Source organism: Entelurus aequoreus, linkage group LG26, assembly GCF_033978785.1.
Source record: "Entelurus aequoreus isolate RoL-2023_Sb linkage group LG26, RoL_Eaeq_v1.1, whole genome shotgun sequence".
NCBI classification, from domain to species: domain Eukaryota; kingdom Metazoa; phylum Chordata; class Actinopteri; order Syngnathiformes; family Syngnathidae; genus Entelurus; species Entelurus aequoreus.
This window is the reverse complement of record NC_084756.1, coordinates 14,625,399-14,647,898: the sequence shown is the minus strand read 5'-3', so window position 1 is coordinate 14,647,898 and position 22,500 is coordinate 14,625,399. Positions and strand designations below refer to the sequence as shown.

The 22,500-nt window shown below is 40.0% G+C and overlaps 1 protein-coding gene across 3 annotated transcripts in view; it reads left to right on the top strand.

Moving 5' to 3' along the window:
• The window catches only part of igsf21a (immunoglobin superfamily, member 21a), a 490,857-nt gene that overhangs the window by 464,390 nt on the left and 3,967 nt on the right, over window positions 1-22,500 (top strand). For all 3 annotated transcript variants that reach the window (XM_062038249.1, XM_062038250.1, XM_062038248.1), the window contains exon 9: window positions 5,798-5,836. In XM_062038249.1, the coding sequence (XP_061894233.1) occupies window positions 5,798-5,836 (39 nt within the window). The remainder of the gene's footprint in view (window positions 1-5,797; window positions 5,837-22,500) is intronic.

Here is a 22,500-nt window from a genome sequence, read left to right as displayed (position 1 = left end):
CAGGTACAAGGAATTGGTCGTGTATCGGTTCAGATATAAAAGGTACCCATCCCTAACTGTAAGTAACTGTAAGCTGCTTATTTTACTTAGCTGTATTATTATTAACATTTGGAAAAATCCATCAAAAAATTGTGACTTTTAGGCAAGAAAAGCAAGGACAGACACGGTGGATACGACTGCTTTACCAATGACTATAAGCCACACCTACTACATTTACCAATGACTATAAGCCACACCTACTACATTTACCAATGACTATAAGCCACACCTACTACATTTTAAAGAACTGTTTTTTCATATATTAGTCACACCGGACTATAAGGCACATATATATATAAGATACTTACATGTAGGGATGTCCGATAATGGCTTTTTGCCGATATCCGATATGCCGATATTGTCCAACTCTTTAATTACAGATACCGATATCAACCGATACCGCTATCAACCGATATATACAGTCGTGGAATTAACACATTATTATGCCTAATTTGGACAACCAGGTATGGTGAAGATAAGGTACTTTTTTAAAAAATGAATCAAATAAAATAAGATAAATAAATTAAAAACATGTTCTTGAATAAAAAAGAAAGTAAAACAATATAAAAACAGTTACATAGAAACTAGTAATTAATGAAAATTAACTGTTAAAGGTTAGTAGTATTAGTGGAGCAGCAGCACGCACAATCATGTGTGCTTACGGACTGTATCCCTTGCAGACTGTATTGATATATATTGATATATAATGTAGGAACCAGAATATTAATAACAGAAAGAAACAACCCTTTTGTGTGAATGAGTGTAAATGGGGGAGGGAGGTTTTTTGGGTTGGTGCACTAATTGTAAGTGTATCTTGTGTTTTTTATGTGGATTTAATAAAAAAAAACAAAAAACTATACAGATAATAAAAAAGCCGATACCGATAATTTCCGATATTACATTTTAACGTATTTATCGGCCGATAATATTGGCAGACCGATATTATCGGACATCTCTACTTACATGTAAATATTCTGTACGTGTTTATTTACATACCTTAATTGTTTCCAAAGGGTGTCTGTAGCGCGGCAGTAAAACGGCTGAACAAACAAAACAGAGAAGTTATTGATGTCTTCATTCATCCTTTATGAGATGAATAAGATGTTCTTCTTCTTTAATAAGGCTCACGATGTTTATCAGGATTCTTCTTCCTTGTACTTGGCAAACACTTTTGAGTTTGAACAGCTTCTTCAAGTGGATCATAGTGGTACATTGTTTGATTTCTTTACGTTCCATAATTTAGCCGTCAGCGAAGGAAAATCCATAGATTAGCCGCACCTTTGTACAAACTGCAGGGTTCAAAGCCTGGGGGAAAAAAGCGGTTTACAGTCCGGAAAATACGGTAAATGTAAAAAAAAAGCGGAAGGTAAGTAAATCGCATTGAATCAACCGCACAGAAAGTCTTGGTAGCAAAATTCCTGGGATTTCGGGGTAAAAGTGTCTCTTATCGTTTGCCATCTCCAGGGATACACCAGCATCAACACAGACTGTTGTCCACATTTGGGAGCTATATTTGTACGGTTATAATATGAGGAAAAACATGTGTTTACTTATTTATTTATTGTCCGATTACAGTATAAACATTCAGTATTATTTCATTGTTGAAATAAATATATATATATAAATATTCACCCCACACACACACACAAATGTAAATACTATTGAGAGCCTGATCATCTTTACTCACGTATCTGTAACCGTGTCATTTTGGTGAATTTACTGAGGAATTTGTGAACCTCAAACAATACAAAAATAATGCCATTATAAGCTTGTAATACTAACACAGATGCCAGCTTCATTACATTACGATAGCAGGTATAAATATGCATGAAAACACTCCTGCAGACGTCACACATGGCACGCCTTAGCAAGTAAGAATTGTTTTAGTTGTATTGTAAAACTTACAAACGTTGTTTGGAGCGATGAACGAAGAATCCTTTCCAGCATAAACGCTACGGACGGTTTTACTTCCGGTTCAAGGCATCAAAACAGGAAGAACCTTTTCAACCCGCAACTCGTCCAAAAGATGGCGCCGTGGCACCAACAATGACACACCTTTTCAGTGTCTTTGCTTGAGGTGAATGAAAACTATTGAACACAAAACATTACCACCTTTAGCGATGAAGAGTTTGGGATTTACGTTACCAGCTTTTACTCCAAATTGGAAGTTTATTCTACTTAAAGATACTAGAGTAGATATCTTGATTACCTACCGTATTACTAGCGTACCAAATAAGACACTAATACTCCCTGACACCTCACCTTTTAAAGGACAACTGACAGCTCCAGAGAGACGTCACCTTGGGATGAGTTCAGCAAGGAGGAACCCCAACCTCTACTTAGCACACCGGTGCACCCTGAGGTGTCATCTGCCGCCCATCTGTCCTCACCCACCTTGGATGTTGCTCCCACTCTTGCTCGGGGCGAGTGGATTGTGATCGGGTGACCTTGGCGTCACCCCTCGCAGCTTTGAGATGAACTACTTTAACAAGAAGAACCATCGGGCGTAGTTGTGTCACCGCATGGTGGTGGTGTGACCGCATGGTGGTGGTGTCACCGCATGGTGGTGGTGTCCATGGTCATACAGCCGGGAAGTGACTCCTGACATGGCCAAGGGGGAGTGTGCTGGCCGTAATACGCACACTAGGGACGTAATGGATAGGCTAGCACTTTATTGTCATTGCGCCTAAAAAGCACAACGACATTACAAACACTCTTGCTTGTTTGCCCGTTTAAAAACAGACATGCCGTATTTTCCGGACTAGAAGGCGCACTTAAAATCCCTTTTTTTCCTCAAAACTCGACAAAAATCGGGTGCGCCTAATGTATGGAATAATTCTGGTTTTGCTCACCGACCTCGAAGCAATTTTATTTGGTACATGGTGTAATGATAAGTGTGAGCAGTAGATGGCAGTCAAACATAAGAGATACGTGTAGACTGCACTATGATGGCAATATGACTCAAGTAAATAACACCAACATTTTATATGTCCCTTTGAAAATATAGAACATTACACACGGCGCTCAAAAATCCATCAAAATGTTTTAGTAGGACTTTGGTAAGCTATGAAGCCACACCACTTGATGTGCTTCAACATAGGAGTATTATTATGGTGTGTGTATAAGGTAAGACGTATTATCTGCTGTTTTGTTTCACAATATTATGCAAAAGCAACTTTTCTTACCTTCTAGTACCTGCTGATCTGTATTTGGGATCTGCATAAATCCTGAAAAATTGCGCACCTCTGCTTTTGTAGTCGATAATCTTCTTTTTCTCCATATTCTTGTTATGTGACATTCATCCTCCACTGTTGCCATTTCTAATATCAAGTAGTGTAAAGTTCTTACTTATATCTGTCAGTAAACTCACCATGAAAGCACTAAAACATGCCGGTATAGTGAGTTGACATTATTCACCCAAGGAACTTTAGTTATTAGAGAGTTCCAGTGGGACGTTTTTTTCACGGGACACATTTTCTGTGTTGTTGTTTCCGGATGAGGAGATGCTGCTCCGTTATTGATTGAAGTAAAGTGTGAATGTCATTAAAACAGTTAGCGCCATCTTTTGACACTTCTTCCACTCCCGTCCTTGCACGCTACACCGCTACAACAAAGAAGACGCTGTCCAAGTGGAGGCACGTAGATAAGAGCGCCCACAAAACGGCGCATCCTGAAGAGACTGTCAGAAAGTGAGTTGAAGATGATGAGTAAAACATCATCTATGCAACATTTTGAGCAAAGAAGCAGCATTACATCTTATGTAGACCACAAGGAAGTATTTTAGTTTTAGAAAATAATCATAATAATCTGAGTCCTTTAATGCGCCCTATAATGCGGTGTGCCTTATGTATGAAAAAAGATCAAATAAATAGACCATTCATCGGCAGTGCGCCTTATAATCTGGTGCGCCCTATGGTGCGGAAAATACCGTACATTGTACTTTAGCGACCCATCAGCTAGAGTCGCTCCAGACTGGGGCGGGGCTCGGTTTGGGGTCAGGAAAAACAAACCCTAATACACATACACACGTTAAAGTTAAAGAAGACAGTACAAGACAAGACAAGCAGGGCAGACGTGGAGAGGGAGGGGAGTGTATTACCGCCTTCGCCTAGAGCCCAGGGTCAAATTTAATTTGATGCGGTGCGGATTTTTGGTATCTGGGAATCGACACCGGTACTTAACAATAGCAATTTCCAGTACTTCTGTGTATGTTCATGTATTAATAAATGTTATTTAGTTTCATTTGACATTGAGCTTGCAGTGTATCTTGATATCTGTAAATGTGGGTAAAGTTAGCCTCATGAATAATTATTGGAATTAATTACACTTATTTTGTGATGACAGTATAAACATCTCTAATAAGGTGGGTGCACCCAACACCTTCTTTAAACGTGAGCATCCCATAATAATATGTATAACTTGGAGGCGTTGCTAATACCCAGGAGACACGCTTATCTCCTCCTTTGCCATGACTCTGCACGCTTAAGGCATTTAAAAACATGTGCTTTAAATCTGCCAGAGTTTGGCACCTAGACTGGTTTGTTCCACCTCCATCACGAGGTACCAGTGGATGCCAATCTAGTCAATATGCCAGAGTTTGGCACCAGACTGGTTTGTTCCACCTCCATCACGAGGTACCAGTGGATGCCAATCTAGTCAATCTGCCAGAGTTTGGCGCCAGACTGTTTTGTTCCACCTCCATCACGAGATACCAGTGGATGCCAATCTAGTCAATCTGCCAGAGTTTGGCACCAGACTGTTTTGTTCCACTTCCATCACGAGATACCAGTGGATGCCAATCTAGTCAATCTGCCAGAGTTTGGCGCCAGACTGTTTTGTTCCACCTCCATCACGAGATACCAGTGGATGCCAATCTAGTCAATCTGCCAGAGTTTGGCACCAGACTGTTTTGTTCCACCTCCATCACGAGGTACCAGTGGATGCCAATCTAGTCAATCTGCCAGAGTTTGGCACCTAGACTGGTTTGTTCCACCTCCATCACGAGATACCAGTGGATGCCAATCTAGTCAATCTGCCAGAGTTTGGCACCAGACTGTTTTGTTCCACCTCCATCACGAGGTACCAGTGGATGCCAATCTAGTCAATCTGCCAGAGTTTGGCACCGGACTGGTTTGTTCCACCTCCATTACGAGGTACCAGTGGATGCCAATCTAGTCAATCTGCCAGAGTTTGGCACCAGACTGGCTTGTTCCACCTCCATCACGAGGTACCAGTGGATGCCAATCTAGTCAATCTGCCAGAGTTTGGCACCAGACTGGTTTCTTCCACCTCCATCACGAGATACCAGTGGATGCCAATCTAGTCAATCTGCCAGAGTTTGGCACCAGACTGTTTTGTTCCACCTCCATCACGAGATACCAGTGGATGCCAATCTAGTCAATCTGCCAGAGTTTGGCACCAGACTGGTTTGTTCCACCTCCATCACGAGGTACCAGTGGATGCCAATCTAGTCAATCTGCCAGAGTTTGGCGCCAGACTGTTTTGTTCCACCTCCATCACGAGATACCAGGGGATGCCAATCTAGTCAATCTGCCAGAGTTTGGCACCAGACTGTTTTGTTCCACCTCCATCACGAGATACCAGGGGATGCCAATCTAGTCAATCTGCCAGAGTTTGGCGCCAGACTGTTTTGTTCCACCTCCATCACGAGATACCAGTGGATGCCAATCTAGTCTCCACAAAGCTGTCAACCATTCTAACCTTCTGTCTTCTTTTTTTTTTGTCTCGTCTCCGACAGAAAACCCGAGCATGATGAAAAACACGCAGAGCCAGAACAGTAAGTACTCCGACCACGCCGATGACGAAGCTTTGATTGGGCGTGCGCGCTAACGAGGCATCACTGACTTTGACTTTGACACCTCCGCCTGCACGCGCTGACAGGAAGTGTGCGCCTCACAGAAGCGGATACCTTTCGGCGCTGGAAATGTCATGTCAGGGATCCGTCTCGGCCCCTGTGCCCGCCCCGCCGCCGTGACGAACCGAGCGTTGTCTCCGCCGCGCCGGTGTGAGATTATGACGCGGCCCCGTTGCCGTGGCGATGGCACATTTTCCCTTTTCCGTTTCCGCTGCCATCTTTATTGTTTGGTGTTGCTGGGCCCCGCATGCACGGTCAACAGGGACCAGCCTCCTGAGTCCCAATCACAAATACTGTCTAAGCCTGGGCCCCTGGAGAGGGGGTCCAGACTGAGGGGGTCCAGACTGAGGGGGTCCAGACTGAGGGAGTCCAGACTGAGGGGGTCCAGACTGAGGGGGTCCAGACTGAGACCAAGGGAAAAAACAGACATTTCTACATACAGCTAAAAAATTTTTATAAATATAAAATAAAAAAACATATAGAGTTGAGATCAAAAGTGTACGTACACGTGTAAAGAACATCCTGTCATGGCTGTCTTGACTTTACAATCATTTCTACAACTCTTATGTTTTAGTGATTGGAGCACATACGTGTTGTTGTGATGTAGTGATTGGAGTACATACTTGTTGTTGTTGTGATGTAGTGATTGGAGCACATACTTGTTGTTGTTGTGATGTAGTGATTGGAGCACATACTTGTTGTTGTTGTGATGTAGTGATTGGAGCGCATACTTGTTGTTGTTGTGATGTAGTGATTGGAGCACATACTTGTTGTTGTTGTGATGTAGTGATTGGAGCACATACTTGTTGTTGTAGTGATGTAGTGATTGGAGCACATACTTGTTGTTGTTGTGATGTAGTGATTGGAGCACATACTTGTTGTTGTTGTGATGTAGTGATTGGAGCACATACTTGTTGTTGTTGTGATGTAGTGATTGGAGCACATACTTGTTGTTGTTGTGGTGTAGTGATTGGAGCACATACGTGTTGTTGTTGTGATGTAGTGATTGGAGCACATACTTGTTGTTGTTGTGATGCAGTGATTGGAGCACATACTTGTTGTTGTTGTGATGTAGTGATTGGAGCACATACTTGTTGTTGTTGTTGTTGTGATGTAGTGATTGGACCACATACTTGTTGTTGTTGTGATGTAGTGATTGGAGCACATACTTGTTGTTGTTGTGATGTAGTGATTGGAGCACATACTTGTTGTTGTAGTGATATAGTGATTGGAGCACATACTTGTTGTTGTTGTGATGTAGTGATTGGAGCACATACTTGTTGTTGTTGTGGTGTAGTGATTGGAGCACATACTTGTTGTTGTTGTGATGTAGTGATTGGAGCACATACTTGTTGTTGTTGTTGTTGTGATGTAGTGATTGGACCACACACTTGTTGTTGTTGTGATGTAGTGATTGGAGCACATACTTGTTGTTGTTGTGATGTAGTGATTGGAGCACATACTTGTTGTTGTGATGTAGTGATTGGAGCACATACTTGTTGTTGTTGTGATGTAGTGATTGGAGCACATACTTGTTGTTGTTGTAATGTAGTGATTGGAGCACATACTTGTTGTTGTGATGTAGTGATTGGAGCACATACTTGTTGTTGTTGTGATGTAGTGATTGGAGCACATACTTGTTGTTGTTGTGATGTAGTGATTGGAGCACATACTTGTTGTTGTTGTGATGTAGTGATTGGAGCACATACTTGTTGTTGTTGTGATGTAGTGATTGGAGCACATACTTGTTGTTGTTGTGATGTAGTGGTTGGAGCACATACTTGTTGTTGTTGTGATGTAGTGATTGGAGCACATACTTGTTGTTGTTGTGGTGTAGTGATTGGAGCACATACTTGTTGTTGTTGTGGTGTAGTGATTGGAGCACATACTTGTTGTTGTTGTGATGTAGTGATTGGAGCACATACTTGTTGTTGTTGTGGTGTAGTGATTGGAGCACATACTTGTTGTTGTTGTGGTGTAGTGATTGGAGCACATACTTCTTGTTGTTGTGATGTAGTGATTGGAGCACATACTTGTTGTTGTTGTGATGTAGTGATTGGAGCACATACTTGTTGTTGTTGTGATGTAGTGATTGGAGCACATACTTGTTGTTGTTGTGGTGTAGTGATTGGAGCACATACTTGTTGTTGTTGTGGTGTAGTGATTGGAGCACATACTTGTTGTTGTTGTGATGTAGTGATTGGAGCACATACTTGTTGTTGTTGTGATGTAGTGATTGGAGCACATACTTGTTGTTGTTGTGATGTAGTGATTGGAGCACATACTTGTTGTTGTTGTGATGTAGTGATTGGAGCACATACTTGTTGTTGTGATGTAGTGATTGGAGCACATACTTGTTGTTGTTGTGGTGTAGTGATTGGAGCACATACTTGTTGTTGTTGTGGTGTAGTGATTGGAGCACATACTTGTTGTTGTGATGTAGTGATTGGAGCACATACTTGTTGTTGTTGTGGTGTAGTGATTGGAGCACATACTTGTTGTTGTAGTGATGTAGTGATTGGAGCACATACTTGTTGTTGTTGTGATGTAGTGATTGGAGCACATACTTGTTGTTGTAGTGATGTAGTGATTGGAGCACATACTTGTTGTTGTTGTGATGTAGTGATTGGAGCACATACTTGTTGTTGTAGTGATGTAGTGATTGGAGCACATACTTGTTGTTGTTGTGATGTAGTGATTGGAGCACATACTTGTTGTTGTAGTGATGTAGTGATTGGAGCACATACTTGTTGTTGTTGTGATGTAGTGATTGGAGCACATACTTGTTGTTGTTGTGATGTAGTGATTGGAGCACATACTTGTTGTTGTTGTGATGTAGTGATTGGAGCACATACTTGTTGTTGTTGTGATGTAGTGATTGGAGCACATACTTGTTGTTGTTGTGATGTAGTGATTGGAGCACATACTTGTTGTTGTTGTGATGTAGTGATTGGAGCACATACTTGTTGTTGTGATGTAGTGATTGGAGCACATACTTGTTGTTGTTGTGATGTAGTGATTGGAGCACATACTTGTTGTTGTTGTGATGTAGTGATTGGAGCACATACTTGTTGTTGTTGTGATGTAGTGATTGGAGCACATACTTGTTGTTGTGATGTAGTGATTGGAGCACATACTTGTTGTTGTTGTTGTGATGTAGTGATTGGAGCACATACTTGTTGTTGTTGTGATGTAGTGATTGGAGCACATACTTGTTGTTGTTGTGATGTAGTGATTGGAGCACATACTTGTTGTTGTTGTGATGTAGTGATTGGAGCACATACTTGTTGTTGTAGTGATGTAGTGATTGGAGCACATACTTGTTGTTGTTGTGATGTAGTGATTGGAGCACATACTTGTTGTTGTTGTGATGTAGTGATTGGAGCACATACTTGTTGTTGTTGTGATGTAGTGATTGGAGCACATACTTGTTGTTGTTGTGATGTAGTGATTGGAGCACATACTTGTTGTTGTTGTGATGTAATGATTGGAGCACATACTTGTTGTTGTTGTGATGTAGTGATTGGAGCACATACTTGTTGTTGTTGTGATGTAGTGATTGGAGCACATACTTGTTGTTGTTGTGATGTAGTGATTGGAGCACATACTTGTTGTTGTGATGTAGTGATTGGAGCACATACTTGTTGTTGTTGTGATGTAGTGATTGGAGCACATACTTGTTGTTGTTGTGATGTAGTGATTGGAGCACATACTTGTTGTTGTTGTGATGTAGTGATTGGAGCACATACTTGTTGTTGTTGTGATGTAGTGATTGGAGCACATACTTGTTGTTGTTGTGATGTAGTGATTGGAGCACATACTTGTTGTTGTGATGTAGTGATTGGAGCACATACTTGTTGTTGTTGTGATGTAGTGATTGGAGCACATACTTGTTGTTGTTGTGATGTAGTGATTGGAGCACATACTTGTTGTTGTTGTGATGTAGTGATTGGAGCACATACTTGTTGTTGTTGTGATGTAGTGATTGGAGCACATACTTGTTGTTGTTGTTGTGATGTAGTGATTGGAGCACATACTTGTTGTTGTGATGTAGTGATTGGAGCACATACTTGTTGTTGTAGTGATTTAGTGATTGGAGCACATACTTGTTGTTGTAGTGATGTAGTGATTGGAGCACATACTTGTTGTTGTTGTGATGTAGTGATTGGAGCACATACTTGTTGTTGTTGTGATGTAGTGATTGGAGCACATACTTGTTGTTGTTGTGATGTAGTGATTGGAGCACATACTTGTTGTTGTTGTGATGTAGTGATTGGAGCACATACTTGTTGTTGTAGTGATGTAGTGATTGGAGCACATACTTGTTGTTGTTGTGATGTAGTGATTGGAGCACATACTTGTTGTTGTTGTGATGTAGTGATTGGACCACATACTTGTTGTTGTTGTGATGTAGTGATTGGAGCACATACTTGTTGTTGTTGTGATGTAGTGATTGGAGCACATACTTGTTGTTGTTGTGATGTAGTGATTGGAGCACATACTTGTTGTTGTTGTGATGTAGTGATTGGAGCACATACTTGTTGTTGTTGTGATGTAGTGATTGGAGCACATACTTGTTGTTGTTGTGATGTAGTGATTGGAGCACATACTTGTTGTTGTTGTGATGTAGTGATTGGAGCACATACTTGTTGTTGTAGTGATGTAGTGATTGGAGCACATACTTGTTGTTGTTGTGATGTAGTGATTGGAGCACATACTTGTTGTTGTTGTGATGTAGTGATTGGAGCACATACTTGTTGTTGTGATGTAGTGATTGGAGCACATACTTGTTGTTGTTGTGATGTAGTGATTGGAGCACATACTTGTTGTTGTTGTGATGTAGTGATTGGAGCACATACTTGTTGTTGTTGTGATGTAGTGATTGGAGCACATACTTGTTGTTGTTGTGATGTAGTGATTGGAGCACATACTTGTTGTTGTTGTGATGTAGTGATTGGAGCACATACTTGTTGTTGTTGTGATGTAGTGATTGGAGCACATACTTGTTGTTGTTGTGATGTAGTGATTGGAGCACATACTTGTTGTTGTTGTGATGTAGTGATTGGAGCACATACTTGTTGTTGTTGTGATGTAGTGATTGGAGCACATACTTGTTGTTGTTGTGATGTAGTGATTGGAGCACATACTTGTTGTTGTTGTGATGTAGTGGTTGGAGCACATACTTGTTGTTGTTGTGATGTAGTGATTGGAGCACATACTTGTTGTTGTTGTGGTGTAGTGATTGGAGCACATACTTGTTGTTGTTGTGGTGTAGTGATTGGAGCACATACTTGTTGTTGTTGTGATGTAGTGATTGGAGCACATACTTGTTGTTGTTGTGATGTAGTGATTGGAGCACATACTTGTTGGTCACCAAAAACATTCATGAAGTTTGCTTCTTTGATGAATTTATTATGGCTCTACTGAAAATGTGAGGGTGAAAAGTATACATACAGCAATGTTAATATTTGCTTCCTTGGCAAGTTGACCTGCAATAAGGCACTTTTGGTAGCCATCCACAAGCTTCTGCTTGACCACTTGACCACTAAATTGCTGCAGTTCAGCTAAATGTGTTGCTTTTCTGACATGGACTTGTTTTTTCAGCATTGTCCACACCTTTAAGTCAGGCCATTCTAAAACCTTCATTCTAGCCTGATTTAGCCATTCCTTGACCACTTTTGAGGTGTGTTTGGGGTCATTGTCCTGTTGGAACACCAAACAAGACCCAACCTCCGGGCTGAGGATTTTAGCTTGTCCTGAACAATTTGGAGCTAATCCTCCTTTTTCATTGTCCCATTTAAAGCAGCAGTTCCATTGGCAGCAAAACAGGCCCAGAGCAGAATACTACCACCACCATGCTTGACAGTAGGAATTGTGTTCCTGGGATTAAAGGCCTCACCAAACATATTGCTGGGTATTGTGGCCAAACAGCTCCATTTTTGTTTCATCTGACCACAGAACTTTCCTCCAGAAGGTCTTACCTTTGTCCATGTGATGTCAGATGAAACTAAAATGGAGCTGTTTGGCCACAATACCCAACAATATGTTTGGAGGAGAAAAGGCATTGAGCAACTCAAATACAAGGTTGAAACAACATACTTTTTGACGACGTTTAATCAATGTTGGGTTCTGACGTTGATTTGACATTGAAATTTGGTCATATCTCGACCAATATTCTACAACACAAATACAACATTGAAACAACATGCTTTTTGACGACGTTTAATCAATGTCGGGTTCTGACATTGATTTAACATTGAAATGTGGTCATTTCCCAACCAATATTCTACAACATAAGTACAAGGTTGAAACAACATGCTTTTTGACGACGTTTAATTAATGTTGGGTTCTGACGTTGATTTAACATTGAATTTTGGTCATATCTCGACCAATATTCTACAACACAAATACAACATTGAAACAACATACTTTTTGACGATGTTTAATCAATGTTGGGTTGTGACGTTGATTTGACATTGAATTCTGGTCATTTTCCAACCAAAATTCTACAACACAAATACAACGTTGAAACAACATGCTTTTTGACGACGTTTAATCAATGTTGGGTTCTGACGTTGATTTGACATTGAAATTTGGTCATATCTCGACCAATATTCTACAACACAAATACAACGTTGAAACAACATACTTTTTGACGACGTCTAATCAATGTTGGGTTGTGACGTTGATTTGACCATTGAATTTTGTTTTTTTCCCAACTAATATTCTAGAACACAAATACAAGGTTGAAACAACATGCTTGTTAAAGTCCTACTGAAAGCCACAACTAGCGACCACGCAGTCTGATAGTTTATATATAAATGATGAAATCTTAACATTGAAACACATGCCAATACGGCCGGGTTAACTTATAAAGTGACTTTTTAAAATTCCCGCCACACTTCCGGTTGAAAATCTCCTTTGGATATGATTTATGCGCGTGACGTCACAAAATCCACGGAAGTGGTTGGACCCCATCGGACCCGATACAAAAACCTCTTGTTTTCTTCCACAAAATTCCACAGTATTGTGGACATCTGTGTTGGTGAATCTTTTGCAATTTGTTTAATGAACAATGGAGGCTGCAAAGAAGAACATTGTAGGTGGGATCGATCTGTGTCTTAGCGGCTAAGTACAATACTTACAGCAACACAACAAGGACTACTTACCCTGATAGAAGACGCCTAGCCGATGCTAGCCGCCAAACCCACGGATGAAGTCCTTCGTCGCGCCATCGATCGCTGGAACGCAGGTGAGCACGGCTGTTGTGGGAAGATGAGGGCTGGCTGGCGTAGGTGGAGCGCTAATGTTTTTATCATGGTTCTGTGAGGTCCGGTTGCTAAGTTGCTAAATTAGCCTTAGCGTCGTTAGCAACAGCATTGTTAAGCCTTACCAGGCTGAGAATTTTTAACCGTGTAGTTACATGTCCATGGTTTAATAGTATTGTTGATCTTCTGTCTATCCTTCCAGTCAGGGGTTTATTTATTTTGTTTCTATCTTCATTTGAGAACGATGCTATCACGTTAGCTCAGTAGCTAAGTGTGTCACCGATGTATTGTCGTGGAGATAAAAGTCACTTTAAATGTCCATTTCGCGTTCTCGACTCTCATTTTCAAGAGGATATAGTATCCCAGGTGGTTTAAAATACAAATCCGTGATCCACAATAGAAAAAGGAGAGAGTGTGGAATCCAATGAGCCAGCTTGTACCTAAGTTACGGTCAGAGCGAAAAAAGATACGTCCATCACTGCCTCTCAAGTCCTTCACTGTAACGTTCCTCATCCACGAATCTTTCACCCTCGCTCAAATTAATGGGGTAATCGTCGCTTTATCGGTCCGAATCTCTCTCGCTCCATTGTAAACAACGGGGAATTGTGAGGAATACTAGCTCCTGTGACGTCACGCTACTTCCGCTACAGGCAAGGCTTTTTTTATCAGCGACCAAAAGTTGCGAACTTTATCGTCGATTTTCTCTACTAAATCCTTTCAGCAAAAATATGGCAATATCGCAAAATGATCAAGTATGACACATAGAATGGATCTGCTATTCCCGTTTAAATAAAAAAAAATCATTTCAGTAGGCCTTTAAGGATGTTTAATCAATGTTGGGTTCTGACGTTGATTTGACCATTGAATTTTGGTCATTTCCCGACCAATATTCTACAACACAAATACAACGTTGAAACAACATGCTTTTTGACAACATTTAATCAATGTTGGGTTGTGACGTTGAATTGGTCATTGAAATGTGATAATTTTCCAACCAATATTCTACAAGACAAATACAACGTTGAAACAACATGCTTTTTGACGACGTTTATTCAATGTTGGGTTCTGACGTTGATTTGACATTGAAATGTGGTCATTTCCCGACCAACCACGTGGATCCAACGATGGACACCAACGTTGTCCGAATGTCCAACTATTTTGCAAGGTTGTTTGAAAGTCCGTTATAAAGGCCATGTATCAACGTTGTATCAATGTCTTGTGCCTGCTGGGAGGACTCAAAGACGTGGTGCGATCCTGATGTACGACTTCCACAAGCGCACCGATAATGATGTGTAAATATTGTTCGTTCAACAGCCGCGTGTTAACAATGCAAATGGAAGTGAAAGCGATGCAAAACACTCCTAAGCTGTCATGTAATAATGCAGCGCTTGATGAAGAGGCAAATGCATTTTAATGGAGCGACTGCAGAAACCCTTTCACACGAGTGTGACGGCCATGTTAGTTCCAGTGCATCGTGGGAACAGCTTACCCAGCAGATGGCGAGCGCATGTGTCGGAACGCCAGGAGTTGGGGGGGGGAAATGTTCCACTTCTCTCTCCCCTCACTTGAAATACTTGTTTTGTTTTTTAGCCTCCACCTTCTCTGTCCTTTATTTGCTCTTTCTTCCTGTTGCCGGCCCCACCAGCTGCGTCACACATGCAAATATGCAAATATGCAAATATGCCACAATAAGCGCAGGAGCGCCTGTGTCACAGCAAGGACGGAATCGTGTCACCGCGGGCACACACACACACACACACACACACACACACACACACACACACACACACACACACACACACACACATTCTTGTATTTGTTACCTCCTTGAGACCTCCGAAAAATGCCTCCCTCTATAGGACCAGCCTTTCTAGATATATAAAAGATTTCTATTTACAACATTAATAATATATACAAAACTATGTAAACATAAAAAAAGCTTGTTGTGAAAAATGAGTTGGAATTTCACAAGAAAAACGTAGAATTTTGCCAGTATTATAATAAAAGTCGTCATTTTACTCAACGCAAGTCAAACTTTTACCAGAAAAACGGAACATTTGTGCAATATTATGATAAAGGTTGGAATTTTACTCAATAACAGTCGCATTTTTACAAGAAAAGCTTGACATTTTGGCAATTTTATGAAAAGAGTTGTAATTTTACTTGACAAAAGTCATAATTTTATAAGAACACTTTAAAAATGTTGGCAATATTATAATAATCATCGGGATTTTATTTCGTAAAATTGTGACAAAGGTCATAATTTTACTCAAAAATGTCACCATTTTATAAGAACAACAACAGAAAAATTGGCAATATTGTCATACAAGTCAGAATTTTTTAAGACAAATGTCAACATTTTGCATTAAAAAGTGATCATTTTACGTGCAAAAGTAATATTTTACGAGAAAATATTGCAATATTACAGAAAAAAAAATTATATGAGAAATTATTGCAAATTTTATAACAAAAAAGTCGACACATTGTGAGAAAAAGACTGCTTTTAGTTATTTTTTTATCTTCTGAATGTTTTGTTTGTAATTGTTTTTTAACCTTCATTATTTACTTCAAGTTATTACAGTATGTCTCTATTTACATGATTACTTGTTATTAATTCTGGCCAAAGGGGGCGCATTTCGGTTTCTTACACACACTTGTTATTTCATATGTTGACCAGAGGGGGAGCACTTTTAAAAGCGACACACGGTCAATTTGAAAAACCCCTCCTTTCTCATTTTGATAGAATTCACCAGCAGGGGTGCAAATGAGACAATCTCTATTAGATGCAATGCTTTTTACTTGTTCACCGGTCCTCATATGGAAGGTACTTTTCCTTGTTGATGTCTCAAGAAGGGTAGAAATACAAGAACACACACACACACACACACATTCTTGTATTGTTTACCTCCTAGAGACCTCCGAAAAATGCCTCCCTCTATAGGACCAGCCTTTCTAGATATATAAAAGATTTGTATTTACAACATTAATAATATATACAAACTATGTGAACATAAAAAAAGCTTGTTGTGAAAAATGAGTTGGAATTTCACAAGAAAAACGTAGAATTTTGCCAGTATTATAATAAAAGTCGTCATTTTACTCAACGCAAGTCAAACTTTTACCAGAAAAACGGAACATTTGTGCAATATTATGATAAAGGTTGGAATTTTACTCAATAACAGTCGCGGTCTTACAAGAAAAGCTTGACATTTTGGCAATTTTATGAAAAGAGTTGTAATTTTACTTGACAAAAGTCACAATTTTATGAGAAGACTTTAAAAATGTTGGCAATATTATAATAATCATCGGGATTTTATTTGGCAAAATTATGACAAAGGTCATAATTTTACTCAAAAATGTCACCATTTTATATGAACAACAGAAAAATTGGCAATATTGTCATAAAAGTCAGAATTTTATATGACAAATGTCGACGTTTTGCATTAAAAAGTGATCATTTTACGTGGAAAAGTAATAATTTTACGAGAAAATATTGCAATATTACAGAAACAAAAATTATATGAGAAATTATTGCCAATTTTATAACAAAAAAGTCGACACATTGTGAGAAAAAGACTGCATTTAGTTATTTTTTATTTTCTGAATGTTTTGTTTGTGGTTGGTTTTTAACCTTCATTATTTACTTCAAGTTATTACAGTATGTCTCTATTTACATGATTACTTGTTATTAATTCTGGCCAAAGGGGGCGCGTTTCGGTTTCTTACACACACTTGTTATTTCATATGTTGACCAGAGGGGGAGCACTTTTAAAAGCGACACACGGTCAATTTGAAAAACCCCTCCTTTCTCATTTTGATAGAATTCACCAGCAGGGGTGCAAATGAGACAATCTCTATTAGATGCAATGGTTTTTACTTGTTCACCGGTCCTCATATGGAAGGTACTTTTCCTTGTTGATGTCTCAAGAAGGGTAGAAATACAAGAACACACACACACACACACACACACACATTATTGTATTGTTTACCTCCTTGAGACCTCCGAAAAATGCCTCCCTCTATAGGACCAGCCTTTCTAGATATATAACAGATTTGTATTTACAACATTAATAATATATACAAACTATGTAAACATAAAAAAAGCTTGTTGTGAAAAATGAGTTGGAATTTCACAAGAAAAACGTAGAATTTTGCCAGTATTATAATAAAAGTCGTCATTTTACTCAACGCAAGTCAAACTTTTACCAGAAAAACGGAACATTTGTGCAATATTATGATAAAAGTTGGAATTTTACTCAATAACAGTCGCGGTCTTACAAGAAAAGCTTGACATTTTGGCAATTTTATGAAAAGAGTTGTAATTTTACTTGACAAAAGTCACAATTTTATGAGAACACTTTAAAAATGTTGGCAATATTATAATAATCATCGGGATTGTATTTCGTAAAATTGTGACAAAGGTCATAATTTTACTCAAAAATGTCACCATTTTATAAGAACAACAACAGAAAAATTGGCAATATTGTCATACAAGTCAGAATTTTATAAGACAAATGTCAACATTTTGCATTAAAAAGTGATCATTTTACGTGCAAAAGTAATAATTTTACGAGAAAATATTGCAATATTACAGAAAAACAAATTATATGAGAAATTATTGCCAATTTTATAACAAAAAAGTCAACACATTGTGAGAAAAAGACTGCTTTTAGTTCTTTTTTATCTTCTGAATGTTTTGTTTGTAATTGTTTTTTAACCTTCATTATTTACTTCAAGTTATTACAGTATGTCTCTATTTACATGATTACTTGTTATTAATTCTGGCCAAAGGGGGCGCATTTCGGTTTCTTACACACACTTGTTATTTCATATGTTGACCAGAGGGGGAGCACTTTTAAAAGCGACACACGGTCAATTTGAAAAACCCCTCCTTTCTCATTTTGATAGAATTCACCAGCAGGGGTGCAAATGAGACAATCTCTATTAGATGCAATGGTTTTTACTTGTTCACCGGTCCTCATATGGAAGGTACTTTTCCTTGTTGATGTCTCAAGAAGGGTAGAAATACAAGAACACACACACACACACACACAGACATTCTTGTATTGTTTACCTCCTTGAGACCTCCGAAAAATGCCTCCCTCTATAGGACCAGCCTTTCTAGATATATAAAAGATTTGTATTTACAACATTAATAATATATACAAACTATGTAAACATAAAAAAAGCTTGTTGTGAAAAATGAGTTGGAATTTCACAAGAAAAACGTAGAATTTTGCCAGTATTATAATAAAAGTCGTCATTTTACTCAACGCAAGTCAAACTTTTACCAGAAAAACGGAACATTTGTGCAATATTATGATAAAGGTTGGAATTTTACTCAATAACAGTCGCGGTCTTACAAGAAAAGCTTGACATTTTGGCAATTTTATGAAAAGAGTTGTAATTTTACTTGACAAAAGTCACAATTTTATGAGAACACTTTAAAAATGTTGGCAATATTATAATTATCATCGGGATTTTATTTGGCAAAATTATGACAAAGGTCATAATTTTCCTCAAAAATGTCACCATTTTATATGAACAACAGAAAAATTGGCAATATTGTTATAAAAGTCAGAATTTTATATGACAAATGTCGACGTTTTGCATTAAAAAGTGATCATTTTACGTGGAAAAGTAATAATTTTACGAGAAAATATTGCAATATTACAGAAACAAAAATTATATGAGAAATTATTGCCAATTTTATAACAAAAAAGTCGACACATTGTGAGAAAAAGACTGCTTTTAGTTATTTTTTATTTTCTGAATGTTTTGTTTGTGGTTGGTTTTAAACCTTCATTATTTACTTCAAGTTATTACAGTATGTCTCTATTTACATGGTTATTTTTTATTAATTCCGGCCAAAGGGGGCGCGTTTCGGTTTCTTACACACACTTGTTATTTCATATGTTGACCAGAGGGGGAGCACTTTTAAAAGCGACACACGGTCAATTTGAAAAACCCCTCCTTTCTCATTTTGATGGAATTCACCAGCAGGGGTGCAAATGAGACAATCTCTATTAGAGATCATATGGAAGGTACTTTTCCTTGTTGATGTCTCAAGAAGGGTAGAAATACAAGAACACACACACACACACACGTCTCACATGCTAGTTGAATTGGCGTGCAACGAGGCCCGGGAGGTCAGCGCGTACGTGGCCCCTCGACCAGCGACTCAATACAGAACTGGTCTGGTGGGGCCAGCAGACTCCCCAGTTGTCATGTCAGGCCTGTGTGAGGACACCAGTTGTCATGTCATGGAAATCATCAGCATAGTATGGAAATATTTCAATATTAGGGCCCAAAACATGGCAAAAATATCAATTAAAAACATGTTTTTTAATTTTTTTAGAATAAAACACGATAACCATGGATTCATTTTGTATTGCATGAAGTCATTAGTTTAGTTCAATCAACCAAATGAACAAAAACAATTGAACAAATTGACAATTTTACAGACAGAAAGGGTTTAGGCCAGGGGTGTCAAAGTCATTTTAGCTCAGGGGCCGCATGGAGGAAAATCTACTCCCACGCGGGGCGGACTGGTAACATCATGGCCTAATAACTAAAAAATAAAGACAACTTCAAAATAGTTTCTTTTGTCTTACTTCGGCCAAAAATAGCACTAGCACATTTTGAAAAAGTACAAATAATCCTCTTGGCAAAATACTTCCAAGTTTGTTGAACATTCTGAAGAACAAATTGGTGCCGTTTCAAAACACCGTAAAAGAACACGATGAACTTAGACTTTGTCTCCGCGTATTTACAAAGCCATGAAGCTTAAAGCACTTCCGGTTTAGCATCCTCATGTGGGCAGGTTACCATTAAAAATGTTTGGAAAAGCAACCCAGTGTTTCCTCAAACTGCCGCATTGGTGACACCTGCAACTGCCGCAACACATTTATTTAGCATCATTCAAATATTACAATTATAATATAATCAAAACAATTGTCAAAATGACACAATAATAGCCGTATTAAAGGTAACACGACTACAAACAAAACCAATGTGAACATGGTAGATTTAAGAATAAAATAAAATAGAACCAACAACAAATGTAGGAACACACATTTGTACAATGGAGTTCAGGGTGCACATCGTGCCGTCAACCAATTGCGAGCGCTGCATGGAATTCTAACTACAAAGATGATGGTCATATTGGTCTTTGCATCTTAAACGCCCCACTTCCATCGCCAGACTCGATATGTCGCCCCCTCTTGGTGTGAGGTCATCTACAGAACTGGAGCTCATTTCAAATTATAAATTGGATTGAATTATCTTTTTATCACCCCGGTCCAAAACCGATATGGCTAACATTGCGAGAGAACAATCATCTGTGTGTGTGTTATTGCATTTTGGACAAGAATTGCTTCCTTGCAAGTTGGCTCTGATTCAAGTTCTGAGTCGGAGATTTTACATTCGGATTCTCCCAACGCAGAAGCTGAAAAAGGCCTTAATTATCCCCCAAACGCAGACTTCAACCGTACTGTTTTGAGCCTGCAGCCGAGGCGAGGGAGGCCAATCCTGACCGAGCCCCAGTCGTGGACGGTGCAGCTAGGGCTCTTTTCAACATTTCCCCAAGCATCAGTAGAAGAGGATGCAAAATAGAATAGTACTGTAGCAGCTGACCTTCTTTTTCTCAGGTTTTTTTCCCTCAGTTTTACCGCAGGTTCTGACTCAGTCTTTCTCCGCTCGTGGGTGCTCCTGACTCTCGAGATCACATTTGGCTTGAACCTTTTACGTTTTTTCTCATTCAAACAGGCCAAAGCCCTTTTTTCTTCGGAATGAGAATAATTAAAACGATGGCCTGGGATGAGAATCAGCACCTCCGAGTCCGAGTCCGTTATTCCTGCCCGGAAAAGGGTGGAGTGCCATCTCTGGGTTGGGGAAGAGGTCTTGCCCCAAGTGGAGGAGTTCAAGTACCTGGGAGTCTTGTTCACGAGTGAGGGAAGAGTGGATGGTGAGATCGACAGGCGGATCGGTGCGGCGTCTTCAGTAATGCGGACGCTGTATCGATCCGTTGTGGTGAAGAAGGAGCTCAGCCGGAAGGCAAAGCTCTCAATTTACCGCTCGATCTACGTTCCCCTCCTCACCTATGGTCATGAGCTTTGGGTTATGACCGAAAGGACAAGATCACGGGTACAAGCGGCCCAAATGAATTTCCTCCGCCGGGTGGCGGGTCTCTCCCTTAGAGATAGGGTGAGAAGCTCTGTCATCCAGGAGGAGATCAAAGTAAAGCCGGAAGGCAAAGCTCTCAATTTACCGCTCGATCTACGTTCCCATCCTCACCTATGGTCATGAGCTTTGGGTTATGACCGAAAGGACAAGATCACGGGTACAAGCGGCCCAAATGAGTTTCCTCCGCCGGGTGGCGGGTCTCTCCCTTAGAGATAGGGTGAGAAGCTCTGTCATCCAGGAGGAGATCAAAGTAAAGCCGGAAGGCAAAGCTCTCAATTTACCGCTCGATCTACGTTCCCATCCTCACCTATGGTCATGAGCTTTGGCTTATGACCGAAAGGACAAGATTACAGGTTCAAGCGGCCCAAATGAGTTTCCTCCGCCGGGTGGTGGGTCTCTCCCTTAGAGATAGGGTGAGAAGCTCTGTCATCCAGGAGGAGATAAAAGTAAAGCCGGAAGGCAAAGCTTTCAATTTACCGCTCGATCTACGTTCCCATCCTCACCTATGGTCATGAGCTTTGGGTTATGACCGAAAGGACAAGATCACAGGTTCAAGCGGCCCAAATGAGTTTCCTCCGCCGGGTGGTGGGTCTCTCCCTTAGAGATAGGGTGAGAAGCTCTGTCATCCAGGAGGAGATCAAAGTAAAGCCACTGCTCGTCCACATGGAGAGGAGCCAGATGAGGTGGTTCGGGCATCTGGTCAGGATGCCACCCGGACGCCTCCCTAGGGAGGTGTTTAGGGCACTTCCGACCGGTAGGAGGCCACGGGGAAGACCCAGGACACGTTGGGAAGACTATGTCTCCCGGCTGGCCTGGGAACGCCTCGGGATCCTTCAAATTCCGTGGGAAAATAACATGACTCGGGATGAAGATGCTACCAAAACACCAACAACGCAATATGAATTGGCCTCCAATCTTCTGTACGCTGATGCAGGCCATACCTTATTTTCGAGGTAAAAGTGGGTGTTACAAAACAAGCCTAAAATCACTTCTTTGTCTATTCTGTAAACATCATGTTTAGGTCCAGAACTATGAAATAAATGCCAATGTTGCCAATGTTGAGTCTCCTCTGAGGTTAGCATAGGAATACCAACAAGTAGGCAACGATGTATTTTCCTAGAGATAGCAGTATTC